At 35.8% G+C, this 19,628-nt stretch overlaps 1 protein-coding gene across 1 annotated transcript in view; it reads left to right on the top strand.

Annotated features, from left to right (window-relative positions):
• Nucleotides 1–19,628, top strand: part of LOC110096112 (6-phosphofructo-2-kinase/fructose-2,6-bisphosphatase) — a 65,498-nt gene that overhangs the window by 44,273 nt on the left and 1,597 nt on the right. Inside the window, exons 12-17 of the mRNA XM_020821884.2 lie at nucleotides 9,514–9,605; nucleotides 9,693–9,750; nucleotides 9,843–9,917; nucleotides 12,436–12,483; nucleotides 13,564–13,661; nucleotides 14,648–14,723. Of these exons, the coding sequence (XP_020677543.1) occupies nucleotides 9,514–9,605; nucleotides 9,693–9,750; nucleotides 9,843–9,917; nucleotides 12,436–12,483; nucleotides 13,564–13,661; nucleotides 14,648–14,723 (447 nt within the window). The remainder of the gene's footprint in view (nucleotides 1–9,513; nucleotides 9,606–9,692; nucleotides 9,751–9,842; nucleotides 9,918–12,435; nucleotides 12,484–13,563; nucleotides 13,662–14,647; nucleotides 14,724–19,628) is intronic.

Below are 19,628 nucleotides of genomic sequence, written 5' to 3'. Positions count from 1 at the left end.
CCTTTCTCTAGCGTGTTGGGGACAAAAGATTTCACAACGCGCTGGTGTTCTCCTTCCATCGTACTTAGGGCTCCTACCGTACACGGCTTTTTCTAGACGTGATTGGGAGGCTCCGGTTTTCCGTAGTTTTTCCCTTAAATGGGGAGATGCTGGGAGCTGCGAAATTTTGGGTAAATATACGTACTGTGCGGACTCTGAAAATTTGGCCCCGGCCTTCCTGCCACCTGACTGTATGCTTTTTTGCTTTTTCTTTGGCGCAGGAAGTTTTTAACGGAATTTAGTTCCGGGATGAATTTTGGAAGGCAGATGGGTTTGTAGATAAGACACTACCAAGAGATTTCGCCCTCATTTTATGAGGACTTTATGATCTGAGTTTTGGTTTCCTATAGGCGCAAGCCCCTATAGTTAATTACCTCTCCCGGTAACGAGAGAGAACTTTCGATTAAGGCTAGTCGTCGATCAGATACGTAGAGATACGTGGTATTTGGAATATAGTAGCAGCATGGATTTGGGTATTGAAGAGTTGGGTTTGGATTTGGAATTTGGGTTGGAAGATTTGATATTTAAATAGAAATTGCACTATCTTGCACTTAAAGCGGATGGTGGGGGAATGAATGATAGACCCGATCAAGATCCCATGATTTCGTCGTCCCAGTCCATCATGGTCCCTGGTCTACTTAGTCAGAGGAGGTAATCGACCCAACCTGATAGAAGGATCCTTGTCGACAGCCATGGGTTTCTTCGTCCAAGGGTACCTTGTAGACCTGGGGTGAATGTTTGTCTAAGGGGATAAATTTGAATCCACCTTAGCTAACAAAGGGCTCGATGCCCTATCGATTATATCCTATTGATTCATATCTTAAGGATTTGATGTCAATAAGGAACGTATTGACTCTGGCCATAACCGGCATTTCGTGGTGCCATTTGGCGGCAAAACCACTTGGTTCAGAGGGCCCCGGGTCATAACCGTTTATCCTACGGTGCCATTTGGCGACAAAACCACCAATTAGAGGACATGTACCACGTCCTTACTGGCAAGAGATTGTTTGAGAATGGATCCTAGTGAAATTTTCGACTAGGCATTTGACTCTTTGTGAGCTGAAGTTATATTTGAATTTGTTCACCTCGGCAAACTGTTGTAGAGGGTGGATGAATTTTTCTTTAAGCATTGATGGTTTATTTTTCAATTTTAAATATATGGGATTTGGAATTTCTTGGAATTTTGGATCATATTAGGTATTTGGGTGGAGTTTTAAAATATTTGTGAACCCCTCCGGTTGAGATAAACATTTAACACGGCCATCATCGGGATGAATATGGGGTTATTGTATTATGGGTTGAACCTTGTCAACTCTATTGAGATGTCGGCAGAGGATCGAGGTTTTTGTAGGCTTTATGCCTTTATTAGTGAATTTTTTTAATTATGGGCATTGCAAGCCTAATATGAATGTATTAAAAACAAATATACCGGTCACCGCAACCGTATATTTGTTTAATGGTTCAAACCCTATCGACTCCTGTTGATCCGTATAGGAGGATTATATTCGAACTTGAATTCACTTATCAACCCGCGCAGCATCCCTAGACGTCACGTGTGTACCAATAACACGTTCGCCGGGGCCCATGCGGGTCGGAGATTGTATTTTTCCCTCTAGTGTACCTATGTGTATACAATTTTTGGTGCACGTGCAGGGGTACACTGAAATAATTGTAGTTGTGCAAGTAATTGCCATTTGAACGCACAACACTTCATTTAAGAGTTTATACACGCCTTATGTCTGCTAGTATGAGTATTGCGGATTCGGTGGCGGTGCATTGTAGATTGTAGACACCTTCTGTCTGCTTGCATAAGTGTTGCAGATCCGATGACGATGCATTATAGATTGTAGACGCCTTATGTCTGCTTGAATAAGTGTTGTAGATCCGGTGGCGACGCATTGTAGGTTGTAGACGCCTTCTATCTGCTTGCATAAGTGTTGCAGATCTGATGGTGATGCGTTGTAGATTGTAGACGCCTTCTGTCTGCTTGCATAAGTATTGCAGATTCGGTGGCGTTGCGTTGATTATGTCTGCTTGCATAAGTGTTGCAGATCCGGTGGCTATTTGGTTTTGATGTTGACTCCCCCTTTCTTATTCTTCGGGGATGGGACTTTCTGGACTTTGGGGTCAATGACCGTTGATCTGGAAGGAACTCTTTTCAAGGTCTTTAGTATGGTGGACTTGTCATTTCTGATATTTGCAGATATCAGAATTGTTTTTCTTCTTGAGTATAGGATCAAGAAGGAATTTTGGAACATCAAGAGGTTTAATTCTAATTTGTTCAAACGTCCCTTTCCTTCTGCCAGGAGGTGTCCTTCTTCGTACACCGGGTTTCCCTTACACCCAAAATACCTGAAGCTCTTGATCACCACTATCGTAGGTGATATTTGTACTTATGTTCACATTGGTTCATTGTACTTATAATTCACCTACTGTTGTTATCCACAAGTATTCATTTGCAGGGGACTGTTGTATCCACTACGACCTCCCGGAAGTGTTTGTAGAAGAACCATTGTTTTTGTATCATATCCACCTTTCACCAATCTCAGGTGAGTTGTTGATTTATTTTCTTGTAGGGACAGATCTTTGATTGCTACATATGGGTATGACTCGTACACCTTACAACTATCAGTTGCTTCTTTTAAGTATAGTGCATTGACTTTGTGGGGGCTGTTGTATCTACTACGACCTCTTGGAAATATTCGTAGGAGAACCATTGTCCTTGCATCACATCCACCTTTCACCAATCTCAGGTAGTTTGCTGGCTGTATTTTATTGTAGGGATGGATCATATTTGGTACGATCTTTTAAAAATGCTCGTAGGAGAGTTATTTGCACCAGTATCATATCGGCAATTATACTTGCTTGCAAGGACGGATCTTCTACTATCAAGTGGTAGTGTTGCCTTCTTCAATCAACATGCATTGTTGCTTGTGTTGGAGGTTCCAATAGTACATGCAGGAGGGACACCCATGCATTTCATTCATGCAAGTACGACGCTCCCGATCCAAGATCAATGTATTTCATCTGACATTGAGTCATTACTGACCGCATGAATATTCTTGTAGTTTGAATTCCTTCGCATATGATTCAGGCTCTATTCTTTTTTTGGTTCTGATCTCAGTTTCATTTAGACTTGAGTTCATCAAATTTACAAGTCTCTTGCAGTCCACTATTGATTTAGTTCGGAGTCCCGTAGTTATTTGCCAAGTCTAAGCTTGTATTCAATTTTATTTTACTTAGGTTCAAGTATTTTGTAGGTACTTTTGTGTCCAGATAAATCCAAGTCCATAAATTTTTGTTTCAGTCCAAGTATAATTCAGGTCCTTAATAAACCTCTTCCATTCGTCAGAGTCCCTTGTAGTTCTTTGAATTTGATTCATGTCCAGGTTCTTTTGATCATTCAAATTAAGTTCCCTGTTGTCTTCTTGAGTTCAAATTCAGATAAAGTTCAAATCCACTTTTTTTGTTTAAGTCCTCGGTTTCAGTGGAAATTTCGGCAGCCTCCTGGCGTCTCCCCCGTTTAGGGGAAAAACCAAGAGGCAACCTTCCCCTCGACGCTACGTGAGCACTTCAGGTAGGTGTTAAAAATGACATAGCAATCGCATATTTTTTTTTATCCCCGCCCGCTACATGACCGTTTAAGGATTTTTTTTTTGTTGTTTATTATTTTATCCCCCTTGCGCTACGTGAGCACTCCGGGGATTACCCATCTCGTCGCAAACATCGCACTGGCTTTTCGCCCTACAACGCTACGTGAGCACGCAGGGGGTTTGCCGACTCGTCGCAAGCATCGAGGATAGAATTTTAGGTGACTGCCTGCCTCGTTGTAGGCGTCGCATCGGCTTCCCTCTCCACAATGCTACGTGAGCGCATAGGGGGTTTGCCAGTTCGTCGCCAAAGTCGAAAACGGAAATCTAAGTTTAGGGATTATACCTTCGGGACCGTCTGAGAGGGGTCGAGTGGTCGTTCGCTTACCTCATCGTAGGTGTCGCTCCAGGTTCTCTCCTATCATGCTCAACAAAGGCGTGCATAGGTGATTTGTCGGCCCGACATGCTTGCCGAGGCAAGAAAGGACGATTTTGCAAAGTTATTTTTTTTGAAATAATAATAATAATATTAATAATATAATTATTAATATTAATACTAATAGTATTATTACATTATTATTATACTATTATTATATATCATTATACTCGATAATGATAATAATAATAATAATATCATAATAATAACATAATATTAATAATAATATTAGTTAGTACTAATATCAGTTAAGAGGGGGATTAAGAGAGGGATTACCCTCTCTGGTCAGCAAAAGTAGGAGAAAGGTGCTCGGGTAAGTGGAGATCAGGCAGAGGAAAGGGATTCGACTGGATGAGGCGACTGGAGCTCAGGAGATCTCTGGGTTTCGTCCTAGTGGGGAACGACGGGAGGAAGGGCGTCGGGGCTAGTTCGGCGAACGGGCATGGATGGAGCTCAGTTTGGTTAGAGAGAAGTCTCTCTCTCTCTCTCTCTCTCTCTCTTTCTCTCTCTCTCTCTCTCTTTCACGGGATTCGGCCGAAGAGAAGCAAAGGGAATGAAGAGGGTTATCTCCACAGCAAGCGAGCTCTATATGTTTCTTCCGACTAAATGTCGGAACTTCCGTTCCAACAGGCAGGGAGAGTCGTTGAAGAGCAAAGTCGCACAACAACGAAGGAGCTGAGGGAACTTCGCTGTGAGAGGGTGATATTTCGAGAGAGGAAAGATCAGGTGCGTGAGATTAGAGCGAGAGCCTCAGCTCTCTCATTCCTCCGCTACTTAACGCGATAGGGGAGGTCGTGCAGACGACGTGCGAGCGACGTGGGACGTGGGTGGCGAAGTGCGATGGACGGCTTCGGCAGAGCAGGTATGGTGTGGACGATCTCTCCTCCTCTCTCCTTTTTTTTATTCGCAGGTCAACAACGACTACACTCGGACCTGATTTGAACTCAAAAGAATAAGAATTTGGACTCAAATGAACAGTGAACTTAAGGACTTGAATCAAATAAAATATAAAATACTTTGAGTAAAAATTTGAACTTGCAAGTGAACTACAATGAATACTTAAAGAGAATCTATGTTAAGCTCAAAAGAACAGTGGATTTTTGAACTTGAACGAACCACAGTGGACTCAAGTGAATGTGAACCGAGTTTGAACTCAAGCATGGACTAAATATGGAACTTAAACTTTCAAAAAAGGAGACTTGAACAAAATTCAGACTTGAACTTGCAGACCAAATTGGACCTAAACTGAACAAGACTCAATGAACTCAAATTTGAATCAAATGATGAAGACTTGCAAGCTTAAACACGAACAAATGCATTCAAATTTACAAGCAACAAAGCTTCTAACAAACATACACAATGCAATACATTTGAAGCACATACGAGTCCTTACGAGGTCAAATGCATCATACTTGCAAAGATAATAAGATAATTGTAGAATGCATGAGTGTCCCCCATGTGCATTAGTGAAACCTCCAACACTAGCAACTTTGCCTGTAGATTGAGATGGCAATACGACACTTGATAATGGAAGATTCGTTCCTAACGAACAAGTATAATCATCAACCCACCCGAGATTGGTGAAAGGGTGGATATGATGTAGAAATAATGGCTTTTCTACAAACACTTCCAGGAGGTCGTAGTGGATACAACGGGTCCTTGTAAATAAACACGAGCTACTTGTGGATAATAACAGTGGGTATATGGTAAGCACAGCGAACCACTGTGGGCACAAGTACAAGTATCACCTACAATAACGGTGATTGAGATGCTGCGAGTATGTCGAGTACGAAGACAACTTGATGTACGAAAAAAGACACCTCCTGGTAGAATGAGGGAGATGTTTGAACAAATTCGAACTAAACTTCCTAGTGTTCCAAAGTTTCTTCTTGGTTATATACTTAAAAAGAAAACAGTCCTTTCATCCACAAACACCAGAAATAACAAGTCTGCTACATTAAAGAGCTTAAAATGAGTTCTTTTCAAGGTAGTGGTCTCTGATTTCAAAGTCTAGAAAGACCTCCCGGTGAATGAGAAAAAGGAGTCTGTATCAAAATAATGAAATATCTCGTAAGATTCAGGTGACAACGCTACGATTCACCTATATTCAAAAGCAGGAGACTAGTTAGTGCACTATAATCCATCTACAGAAAGCTACAAGTGGTGCACGACAGTCTACTTGTATAAAGTAGCAAACAACTCAATTCAGAAGCTGCTACAATACGTCGCCCGATCTGCAACATTCGTACAAGCAGATAGAATGCATCCAAAAATTATACGTCACTCCACCAGATCTGCAACATTCGTACAAGTAGACATAAGACGTCCACAAAGTATATGTCATGCCACCGGATCTGCAACATTCATACAAGCATACAGAAGGTGTCCACAAACTATACGTCACGCCACCGGATCTACAACATTCGTACAAGCAGACAAAGCGTCTACAAACTATACGTCATGCCACCAGATCCGCAACATCTATGCAAGCATATAGAAGGCGTTTACAAATATTCCAAGAATACCCCCGAACGTGCATCGTAATTTGTATACACATATGTACACAAAAGGGGTAAATGCAATCACAACCCGCATGGGCCCTGGCGAGCATATTATTGATACACACGTAACGTCTAGGAATGCTGCGCGGGTTAATAAGTGAATTCAAGTCCGAGCCTGATCCTCTATGCGGATAGATAGGAGTCGACACGGCTCGAACCATCAAATAAATATGCTAGGAGTCAATAGGGTTTGAACCATCAAATAAATATATAATTGTGACGACCGATATATTTGTTTTGATACATTCATATTAGACCTTCAATGTCTATAATAAGGAAAATTCTTAAACCAAGATATAAAGCCTACGAAACCCGATCCTATGTCGATAAGTTGACGGAGTTGACAAGGTTCATCTACAAAATGCAAATATTTTCAAATGAAAATGATCCACAAAGAGTGAAGCCACTCATTTACTTGAGCATTCTCATCTATGCAACACTTAACTTAATATCACGCTTCTCTTTTAATGGATAACATTATGCGGCATAAAACATTGCAGGTTTAACCACCATTTTATATAATTTTCCCTTATGTTTGAGTGATACTTTTCTATCACACAATAAGCCCCATGCATTCCTCCACTTCAACTATCCAACTTTGATGCGATCAAAAAATATAGGGGACCCTATATTTTTGTGACTATATTTTTTTATCACAAAAATATAGAACGAAACGACACCGACAAAGCAAAGACTAGAAGAGAAAAGAACATCTTGTGTGTCTACTTCTATATTTTTTGATCACAAAAATATAGGGGACCTTATATTTTTTTATCACAAAAATAGAGACGGACTTCTACCGACGAAAATGACTAAAGATGAGGAAGAGTGCTCACGTAAATCAACCCAAACCAGGAACCGAAGCGGCCACCGTGGGAAACAAGGAGGCCGCATGGAACCAAGGGGCCACGGCCTCGGGAAAGAGCCCAGGCACGGGAAACCAGCAGCCGGCCGGAATCCAATGGGGCAAATGCAATGAAACCATGGAGGAAACCAAGGAGTCATGCATGGGAATACAAAACACCTTTCTTGGGATTCCAAAAGCCCTTTTTGGAAACCCAAGAGACACCATAAAAAGAAACATTAAAAACATAAAAGTGCATTTAATAAAAAGATAACTATGAACTAAAATCATAGCTAATAATGAGCTAACCCTTAGTTCAATAAGTGAACAAAAGACCAGCTCATAAATGAGCTAAAATTTTAGTTCAAATTTGATTGAGATAGTAGACTCAAGGGAAGCCAAAATTTATATTATTTTGGACATGGGTTGACCCCCCCTTTGTCTACATCAAATTTAAATTCTACTAATAACATCCCCATCTATTTTATCATCAGTATGAACAATAGACCCAAGATATCTAAAATGTGTGCTCTTATTAATGACTTGATCGCCTATAGTCACAATCCCCCCACTAGATCTATTATTTCTAAAATTACACTCCATATATTTAGTTTTAGATCTACTCAAACGAAAGCCTTTAGACTCTAAGGTTGACCTCCATAATTCAAATTTACTTTCAACTCCCTCTTTAGTCTTATCAACAAGAAGAATAATATCAACAAAAAGCATACACCCGGGTACAACCTCTTGCAAATGTCTAGTGAGAACATCCCTGACTAAGTAAAAAGATATGAGCTTAATGCTTATCCTTGATGTAATCCAACATAAATTGGAAAATACATAGGTCAAGTTACCTTCACAACGAGCGAGCTCTCGTTATTGCTTCCGATCCAACGATAAAACCTCTGTTTCCCTCTTTTTTTCCCTTATCCTAAGTCACATATTTAGTAAACCCTTTAGTTCTGCGGATTTAAGGGATTTGGCAGAAGAAGTGTGCGAAAGGGAGAAAGTTACCTTCACAGTGGCCGAGTTCCCGTTGTTGCTTCCGATCTTGATCCAATAGGAAGGACGTCGTCGAAGAAGCGAAGTCGAAAAACGGCAAAGGAGATGAAGAACGAACGTTGGTGAGGACTCACGAGCAAGGAACGTCACGAGGGGGCTAGTCGCTGCGGGTGCGGAGGAACAAACAAGGTCGAGAGCGTATGAAAGAAATTAGATGGATATCAGTTTAGATGAACCTATTTGTGAGGGATTTGCGGCGTATTTGTAATGGAAATTTCCATCACAAATCCTCCGCAATTTGTCAAAAAAAATTTTTCGTCACAAAGTTCGCCGCAAATCACAGATTTTCATGTAGTGGGAGTGGCTTTAGCTGCAATTGTTTTGACTTTAACCTATTTGCCTCCAATGACACAAACTTAGTTTAGAAGTTTTTTTTTTTAACCTTAGTTTAGAAGTTTTTTTTTAGCCTTAGTTGAAGTGGTGTAATGGTTAAGATTGTTATTGGTTTTTATTTCATAGGCATTTTTCTATGCTAACTTTAACCCCTGTTCCCTAGTAGGAATGATTGAAAAATATGTTGTCACAAGGCTAACCCAAATAATTTTAGAAAGGCTGCTCCTAATGGTGATAATAGCTTATTTTGTTCGATGATGTTCGCTAATACTTCCTCAATGGAAACTGAGAAATGGTTGATTCTTATAACAAGAAAATCAAAATCCTTATAGGTACTGCTATTGTAAAGCTGGGCGGAGAAAATGAATGTATGCAAGAATATATCTATTTCCCTTGTCAGTATTAACTTATTTTTTTGGCTGAACCTTAAGATCTTTTGAGATAACGTTTAACGGCTTATGTATGGAACTTTCCCGATCATTTTTAATGTGCTTTTAGGTTCGTTTCCATGATTTTCTTCCTCGATAAAAGAATATTTTTTTTTTCAGAAACAATTTTCATTCCCATTTGCGCCTCTACTACATAATTTGTTTCTTAGTTCTTTTATTGAGCAGTTTCTGGGTGAGTTTTGTCTTTGTCAATTTCCAGATTATATTTTTGGAGACAATTTGTAATGATGAACGCATAATTGAAAGAAATATTCGTCTAAAAATCCAACAAAGCCCTGATTATGAAGAAGAGTAAGCTGCTCTGTTAACGTTTTCCACTTTTCTAGGTATGACTACTATGAAAATATAAGAAATGCAGTAGCTTTCGTTTTGCTTCAGGACTGATTTTGAAGCTGGAATACGGGACTTCAAGGAACGACTAGCCAATTATGAAAAGGTCCTAAGCATCATGAGCTGCTTGCTCTCTTGGCATACTTTAGCTCTCCATGCTCTTTTGTTTTGCAACATGTTTTTAATATTGTCAAGCAGGTCTATGAACCTGTAGAAGAAGGTTGCTATGTAAAGATGATAGACAAAGTCAGCGGAAATGGTGGGCAGATACAAGTAATTGCACATTTTTGGTCATCCCTTAATTGAAATATTATTTCCTTCATCTTCCCTCGTTTTTTTTTTTGAACTTCATTAATACAATTCAAGTTTTATCCTTCATATTTGTGAAAGACATGATCTCTTAAAATTAAGAGTGTTAGTTTGTAATGCACCCTCTATGAGTAAGATGAGTTACTATTGCAAATGTGCTAGTATTTTATTTGTTTATAGACTGGTAAAATCTTTTGTGTAGCATCTGTCAAAGCAAAGATCTACGTTTTTCTATATTTTTTAATTTTTTTTTTAAATTTTATTTGCTAAACACTGAAATCTCACCCAAGGTTACCTTTCATCTTGCTCACCCTTCAAAGTTCTTCATCTTGACATTTAGGTTTTTGTGAATTATCCCTTCTTCTTGGACGTGTCTCACACATAGTAGGGATACATTCTTCTGTCATTGTTTGGGTATATGTTGGCTGTCAGAGAGGCAGGGAGGTTGAAACATCTATAAAGTTACACTTGTCTAACATTTTAGAGAACAATAGCCAATGCTATCTTGTGAATGAGTGCTTTTGGGCGTTTTATTGGGAATTATAGAAATGTAACTTAAATTCTGATTGTATTCTACTTTATTTACTGAAAATGATTTTCTTTAAAACAACAACCATTACCTCTAGCAAAGCCCTAGTAAATCACATTCTAAGTACGATTTAAGCATGTTCAGAATTGTGGTGTGACTAGTTCATTTTTTTAATCTATCTTATTTTTTTTTAGTATTTTAATAAGTGAACACTGCCTTCTTTGCTTATAATATAACTTCGGTTGATCAGTTTCAGTCCGCTGGAGTGATAACAGTGAATCATATTGGTGTCCACTTATTTTTTTGCTTCTTTTAAGTTAGATTATAGTGGCTCAGTATCTTTTTTTATTGTTGCAATAGTCAAATTAAGATTGGATAATAGCTTTGGATTTACTGATTCTGCATCCAAATCTTTAAATTCTACCTTATCTTGCATAACACCAACCTAGCACAGTAATTTTTTACTATCACGTACGATATTTGGGATCAACCTTCATACTTTTGCTTTTAATTGAGTTTACTTTTTTGATAATGATGATCTAAGTGGTTCTAGTGTGTATCCAATACAAATATAGAGTGACCAAACACTTTTGAGAGGAATGCTATAGATAAATCTACTTTTGGGATATGCTTGGGTGAGAGTATAATAAGGAGTTTTAATTTAGAATTCTTGATGAGATATGATTTTTGAGGTATGTAATAATATGCATAATCTCCCCCGAATAATGTTTTGAGAGATTACTATTGTTTAGAATTGATCAAGCAACCTCAAGAAAGTGTCAGTTTTTCTTTTATGCAATTTCATTTTGTTGAAAAATATGGATATAAGAACTTTTGTAAATGATTTCTTGTTGAAGGAGATATTCTCCATGAATGAAATAAAAATATTCTTTCCTGTTATTAGTCTTATAGACTTGAATTTGATTTTTGAAATTAGTTTCTATAAAAGAATGATTTTTTTTTAAAAATGGCATTTGTTTAAGATTTATCTTTTAGTGCAAAGACTGAAGTGGTTCTAATGTGGATCATCAGTGAAGGGATATAAATCATGTAGCACCTAAGATATTGTTCACATGGGATGGCACTCAAATGCTATCATGGATGATTGCACATGGTTGGGGCATTTTATAAAGATGATTAGGTTAGGTAGCTCAAGTGTGTTTGGATAATCGAGAAGTTTCATATTGAAATGCTTCAAGATTTTGTTGACAAGAAGGGCCAAAACAATTTTTTGAGATACATGAAATTTGAATGAACAATGTGAAAGTGCCCCAACATTATTTTGCTATCATAAGTGGAAGGTACATGCTGAGCTTATTTCTTTTGCTTAATCAATTCCGTATCTTTTTGAGCAACCATATTGATGTTGATCTCTAGTGCTAAGGGGTTTGGCTTAAGATGCATAATCAATGATTTGGTGAAGGTTTCTTAGATGCTAGACTCAGCATAGGATCTTAATGCATAACAAGAGGTGACACTAGAAAAGGATCTTTTTCTTAAGCAATTTTTATCAACCATCATCATAATATGAAGAAAAAATTTAGAGGAATTAAGTGTTGGGAGTGCTGTAACCCGGCTGCAGGCTGAAGCAGGTGGGTTGTTGGATTGACGGCAGGAGTGGCAACTAAAGAACTGATTTCAGGATTTCCCCTTTTTGAGCCAGTGAACTCCATATCACAACTGAGGCAATCTAATCACTGCTCTTAAAAAAAAAAGTGTGTCGGATAACCATTTTAGCAACTTGTTTTTGAACTTAAACATGGATTTTTCCTTTCATTTTTGTGACAATGATAAGGACAATTATTGATGTCATCTTGCGATGATAAATTTGTATATATCTGCTTTAAGAACCCTTATTCCTTGAATACCTTGTCAGGTTATCATGCTTTCCAAGATCCTGTGGTATATATGTGTAATCCTCTTTCTTAATTTTTTTTTTCTTTTGGCATGTAGGTGAACAATATCAGTGGATATCTTCCTGGTCGGATTGTCTTCTTCTTGGTAGGGATTTGAAAATATTTCTTTTATTTATTTTTTTTTTTAAAGTATACTGTATCAATCTATCCATGAGAAGAGGAAAAAAATAGTTACCATTATTAAAGAGAATCATTTTCTAAATAGTTTCCTGTTTCATGCTTGAATTCTACCTTAATCAGAAGTGTGATAAGTGAAAGTTTGATGCATAAATAAGAATCTTCTATAATGATGTTACATGATTTTATTTTAAACTTATTTTAAACTTTTATTGAGCTGTTAAGGGTGTTATCTAGTCAAATTTGAGCAAGCTAAGCTTGACTTAAACTTGAAAAGATTGAATTCTTATTGACTCAAATCAACTTGAAATTGAATAACCATTTGAGTTAAACCGGCTTGACTCGAAATGTATAGATTTTGAGCCAATTTAATGGCTCAAATTCTTGCAGGATTTGAATTCGAACACTTAAAAAATATGGTTATATTTCATATTTCACAAAATATTTAAAACAAAAATATGAAATAATAGAATACAATTAACAAAATTCCAAATCTAACATGAAATTTTATTTGAGTAAATAACTAGAATGGTTTCCACTTTTTTAGGTGTACCCATTTTAGTCTTGAGTTTTTTTTTAGTTGTTCAATTTAGTCACTTAACTAACAAAATCTCAACTAATTTGGCCCTCCCATGAACCTTATTATTTCTTTGGATGGAAATTGGTTGATGGAAACACTATAAGGGCATTTTACACTTTTTAGAAGTCAATCCCATTAATTTAAGCTGATATTAAGTAGTGAGACTGACCATAAAAAGCTCAAAATGCTCACATGGAAATTTTTATCTAAAAAATCTAAAGAAACAACAAAGTTGATGGTAGGATCAAATTGTTTCAGATATAATGATTTGAGAGATTAGATTGAACTATTGAGAAAAAATTGAGAGCAAAATGGAAGTGCCTAACAGTCTATTGATTATTTTGGCGATTTACTAAATTTTATTTATATAATTATAACAAATGACTGGTCAAGATCTGATTTACTAAACTTTGTCGAGCATTTTCCTTTTTGTTGACGTCCATAATTGTTATTATTATTTTGTTTCAGGTGAATACTCATCTTACACCCCGCCCTATTCTGCTAACTCGACATGGTGAAAGCCAAGATAATGTTAGAGGAAGAATTGGCGGTGATGCAATTTTGAGGTTGGCAATGGACTCCTGACATGAGTTTGTTTTATATTTTCCTCCCCATTTTTTTTTCTTGAATGGGATTGCCTATGCACAATTTTAACTCGTGGCCTTCCTTTTGAAGCACAGGGCTCATACTATCCAAGCAATTTCTATTTGTTTGTCTTGTATTTTTATTTTATTTTATTTTATTTTTTGACTGGTTGATATTAGCGTTGTTGATTTTACTTTGGATTTTATTTGGGTTTTCTTGGTTTAAGCCTTCATTTGTACTAGGACAATCCATACATTTAAATTCTTTCATATTTCCATGGAGTTATGACATTTGATATTGTTGCTTTTATTATTATTATTATTTTTAAATTAATTACACTTTGTATTGGAGGCTTATGCCATAGAGTATTTAAAATTTGAATAACATTCAATTATCCCTACAAATTATAAGTAGAATTACACCTTTTTGAACTTTCTTTTTCTTCTGTGTTAGTTGAGGTCTAGAGAATCTTAAGATGATAATGCTGAACCCAATAATAATAATAATAATAATAATACTTTAAATTAAAATGTTTTGCTTTCCTTTCTAAGATGTTATAGAGCAGATGTCTTATTGAAAGCGCTTTGGTTAAATTTTTTATTCACATAAGTTGTGTTGTGTTAGTAAAAGCTAAACAGTTAAACGTTTTTTAATGGGTTAATTGTCTGATCTGCACCACTTCGATGTTGTTAGGAATCAGATTATTACCTACAGTGTAACTGTAGGATATGAATTAATATGAACATGATTCATATCTTTTCTTGAGAAGGTGAGTATATTTTGCATTCCTTCACACATTTTGACATTTAAAAGTAATAATGAAACTAGTTTTGTTGGCATGGATAAAAGACTGTCTTACATGCTAAGTTTCATTTGTTGGTAAATATGTGATTCCAATGTTGATAAATTTTGATCTTGCTCTGGTAACATTATTTTGAAGTAATGCTATGAACATTTTTCTGCGCAGTGAAGCAGGGGAGGTTTACTCAGGAAAACTTGCCAACTTTATAAATAAACGACTGCAATCGGAAAAGACGGTTTCTGTAAGAATCTTGAAAAACTTATTCCCTCTGTATTTTTTTTTGGGGCTTTCATGTTAATGCATAATTATGATGCTTCTTACGTCAAATTTTTTTTATTGAAAGAAAAGTTTGCCTCGGCAGTACTCTTAAAATTAGTTCTAATCAGGATTCAATCAAATTTTTTGTTTTTGCATTATTATTATCTTTAGCTTGATAGTTTTTTGACCCTATTGTTGTTTTTCTTAGAAATTGCTTGTCTTCACGCTTTAGTAAATTAAAGTTTTTTGTTATTATTTTTTTCTTAAAATAGAATTTTATAAAAAAGAAAATTGTAGGAGTATAATAAGGGCAATTAATAAGGATTGTTAGAGAAAAAATACAAAATACATAATAAAGATATTATGGAGTACAGAAATAAAGATATCATGGAAGAGCTTTATGTAGTTTACATACCCATCAAGTAAAGTTTTGATAATAATTTATGAATGACATCCACATTGGGTCAACCAAATAAGAATTTTTTTATAATAAACAATAAGAGCGATATAACAAACTTTGAGATTCATCCTCATAGAAGATGTGCATAGGTTTTTCTTAAAAGGAAAATGGTTGCTTGTGTTGCGATGGAATGAAATCTTTATTAAAGTATATAGGAAAATAGGCGGAAAAAGAGGGGTCCAATCCTAAACTCAAAGATCTGCCTACCACTTTAGCAAACTTATGATGATTGTAAATAACAGGTGCAAAATATATAAAGAAATGATTGTAAGATGAGCTTTTGAACTAGTAGAACCATTAACACAGGTGGTGGAGGCTGACATATAGGAATCTCCATTCTCACATGATCAATTGAAGATGAATGTGACTGCAAATGAATAGGGAATGATGCGAGAGAGCGACATGGATGGACCTATAAAATGGGGGAAGTAAGACACCTGAAAATGTGAGAAATTTTTGGTGAGTTAGAAATAACACAAATCTTAGAGAGGCCATTTGGCACTGCAATTGTGAGTGCGTGCTCTTGGTAGCACGTGAGATTGTAGTGTGCAACATTAATGAGCAACAAAATCAAATAAATGGGATTGACTGAGCCACGCATTGTAAGCCACTGATATAGTATGAGGGTTATGGAAAATTTGGATGCAGTTTGTTTCTAGAGGAAGTTTCATGATAATTTGATGATGGTTGATGAGTTCAATGGAGTAGCCACCCATCATATAGAAAAATCAAACATGAATTTGCAAATTATCTTCGAGTTGAGACGACCCATTGAAAATTTGCCAATGTGAGAGGGGGAATGGTTTAGCAAGTAAAGGGGTCTCATCATCAATGAAGAAGAAAGTCTGTTTTCCTTGATAAGAGTAAGGTTGTTTTTATTACAATGTTGTTGAATATTGGTCAAATTTAGCGAAAAGTTTAATGGAGAGGAGTGAAAGATGACAACATTCAAACCGATATTTGTAAATGAGCATGTAGGCTGTAAAGTAGGAGGCTTATAAACCACAGGGGAGGATGCATGGGGAGGAGCCTTAGGAAAGTTGAAAACACATGGATAGAAGGTGACGACCTCATTGGGGAGTCAACCAAAACCTTGAGAGCAGTCAATAAGGTAGGGGGGAGATGGTATCTGATGAAACATTGGCGTATACGAAACCAAATAAAGTTGGATGACAGAAGATCCCCCATCTGATACCAACAAGAAATAATGAAATTGCGTAGGGTTATATTAGATCGAGAGGGTGGTGTCACACCCCACTCTAATCCCCTCTACAAGGTAATGTGGGACACTACATAGAAAATTGTACAATTCATCTTACATTCATAATTCATAAATATTTCAATAATATTCATGTAAGATAACACATAAAAATTTTATTTATAGTTTACATTTATAGTTCATCTAACAAACCACAAAAACATGCATATCATAAATGCCCTACTAACCTCAAATCAACCCTTCTCTTATATTGTACATAATAAAACATAAAACATAAAGTGAATCGGTTCTTTAACTTTATCTTTGCATTTTTTAGTAAAAACAACCAAAATAAAATTTTAGTGAGCTATGAGGCTCCGAAAGGTATGCAGATCTAATACATAATTCAGGTGTACAAAAATAGTGGCCAATATGTATGTGTGATGATTGTGCGTAAGCATAAACCATGTTGTTTTGTATTACAAATAGTAATATTTATACGCTGTTTAAAAAAATGTAACATTAATATGCTCATTTGAATCAAAATAATAGACTGTTTATCTCGATGATACAAGTAACTCAATATTATGCCAGATGATTTAAACATTTAATCTTGTATTTAATCACATAGATGTTTTATTCTCTTACTCATCCTCTTGTTCACAATTCAAGTAGATGTCTAGGTCCAGACCATCATCATAACGTAAACATAACCTTTAGGTGCCTTCATCCTACTTGTTTAATAGAGGGCCTAGGTGAAACCTAAAATCCTCTACCTATCACCTAACATGATATATTCTTAAGCTTGCAGATTTTGATAACTACATTTATTTTATCATTACATCTACTATATATATATTTACACTAAACAAGTAATATTATATATGTATGCAAGGAAGACTTTACAAATCAGATGCTTTTTATTTATAAGCGTAACATTTACCAAAGCTTGTTTTTTTTCAAAATCTACATATCAATGCAAGACTTCATTTAACAATATATAGAATTACTACTGAATAACACATCCAATTGGTTCAAGTGTAATTGTATTTGCAAGAGACTAAAGTACTTGCTTTCTAAATTAGAACAACTACACATTTGACCTCTTTAATGAGTTGCCTCACAATTTAGACGCCTCCTAATCTCTAATGTGTATATATCACCTACACCAACCCAAATTCTTTAATTTAAAATTTTGTACAAATTTCTACCCGCACAAATAAAGACATTAAGTTATTCCCAAAATAATATACCTCGTAATTTACTCTCTTTTACATATTTTGAAACCTCAAATTTTACTTTCCTTATATACTACAGGATTCCTAAATAACAATTGAATATATCTAAATGAAAAATTTTACATCAACAAATATATTAACAAAATACAAAATTCCCTTATTTTTTTCCCTCATTCCTCTCTCTTCTTTTGCTTCTTCTTCTTATTCTTCCTTCCCTTTCTTTCCTCTCTTCTTCCCTTCTTAATTTTTCTCCTAGTCGATTCCTCTTCTTGCACTGGTCCGCCAACACCTGCGATCAACACCCACAATGCCCAACAGGCTACTAGTATGCCAAAAACACTCTAAACCGAGAGCTAATAAGGAAAGAAATAGGAATTAAATGGTATAAATTTCCAATTTCCCTTAATTGTCCTTCTAATCCACTGGTGCATGACATGAGTTCTTTGTCGACATTATGTGATACCCTGCTACTGTAAATTAAAAGTAAATAAAACTTTATGAAAATAATTCAAATCGAAACTCATTCCATAATTTCTATTTCCTTGCAAATTGACATATACTTTAATATATGAATTGGCTCAATTTGATGAGTAGTACACAATGATATGCTCTTTGATGATTTTCGTGGAAGTTCGTATTTCGGGATATAATTGAATTGAGCCAAATTTGCACATTACCTTAGGAAAAATTGGATATTACAGGTGGTCAGTGCTTTAATATTGTTATCTTGTTGGGAGGAATCAAATTATTTTATATCATTACTTGAGTATGTTGGGTTTATAAATAGGCACAAATGAGATAATGATAAGAAAAATAAATTAGTGAGAATAATGCCATCAATTATGAGGATATTAAAACATTCTCCATCCAGTATTAGAAGTCCTTATGATAATTACTATTAAATAGACTAACATTTGGTTTTGGAAAGTGAACCCATTTTTTCATGGTAACATTTGTGCTGTAATGAAAATCACTTATTTTTTGGTTTACTTTTTCTCATGCTTGCTTCAATCCCATCTTCGTGTAGCTCGTTGCCTGGTATGGTTCATTTTATTGTAGCATGATAGTTGAGTTTCTCAGGAATGCAATGTTGGTGGAATCTTATATAATTAAAGGTATTTGCTTGATTATTTTTGGCTTTTGTCTTTAGGTATGATTTATGCCTACTTGGTTTATTAGCTCTTCCGCAACGCTTGAAAGAAATTTGTGGGTTCATCTTATTTGTCCAGATTGTTAGTACTTTTGATAAGATCATGATACTTTGACAAAATTATGGTTCTTCTCCTAACTGTTTGTGGGAAATTTAATCCTCACTCGCAATCCATCTTTATATCCATAATTTGCTTTGGCTCCGTTTTTATCAATTGCCGTTTGAATTCTTCTTCCATCATCATAATCACTACCATTAATGCTGTCCCAATTATTTGAGATTAGCTGTATTAATTCTTATTCTTAATTCATTCCAACTAAGTATTGCTTAAGATATTAAACCTATTTATTTATTTATTTGCACAATTTCTATCCATATTACTTTTATTTCCTTTTTTTGCCAATCTTTCGACATAAATTTCATCTGCTTAAGATGTCTTCTACTATCCAAGCCACTTGTAAACCTTGTACTATCTTATCTTCAATAGAGTTTATTTTCTTATCAAACTAGCCATAACTAGAAAAAAATGCCCACAGCAACAACATCCCAATTTCAATTGCTTTTATTAACTACTTGCTATACAATAATTATTACACCTGCCTTTAGTTTCACTTGAAATTCTCCCAAATGTTCTATAATTCTGTCTAATAATGTTAATTTTTTCTTTGACTCCTGCTTTCACATTAGTTTGGCACTTGAGCCAAATTGGTGCTTCTTTGTTCTCTCCTTTCTGCATGATTATGCCACCTTTCACAACCAGAACAGGTTTTTATTCTCTATGCTCTTATCCATTCATGTGGAACAAATGCCCAACAAAATTTATCACTGAGAATGCCTAAAGG

Source organism: Dendrobium catenatum, unplaced genomic scaffold (genome assembly GCF_001605985.2).
Source record: "Dendrobium catenatum unplaced genomic scaffold, ASM160598v2 fragScaff_scaffold_456, whole genome shotgun sequence".
Lineage (NCBI taxonomy): Eukaryota > Viridiplantae > Streptophyta > Magnoliopsida > Asparagales > Orchidaceae > Dendrobium > Dendrobium catenatum.
This window is presented reverse-complemented; position numbering and strand designations above follow the sequence as displayed.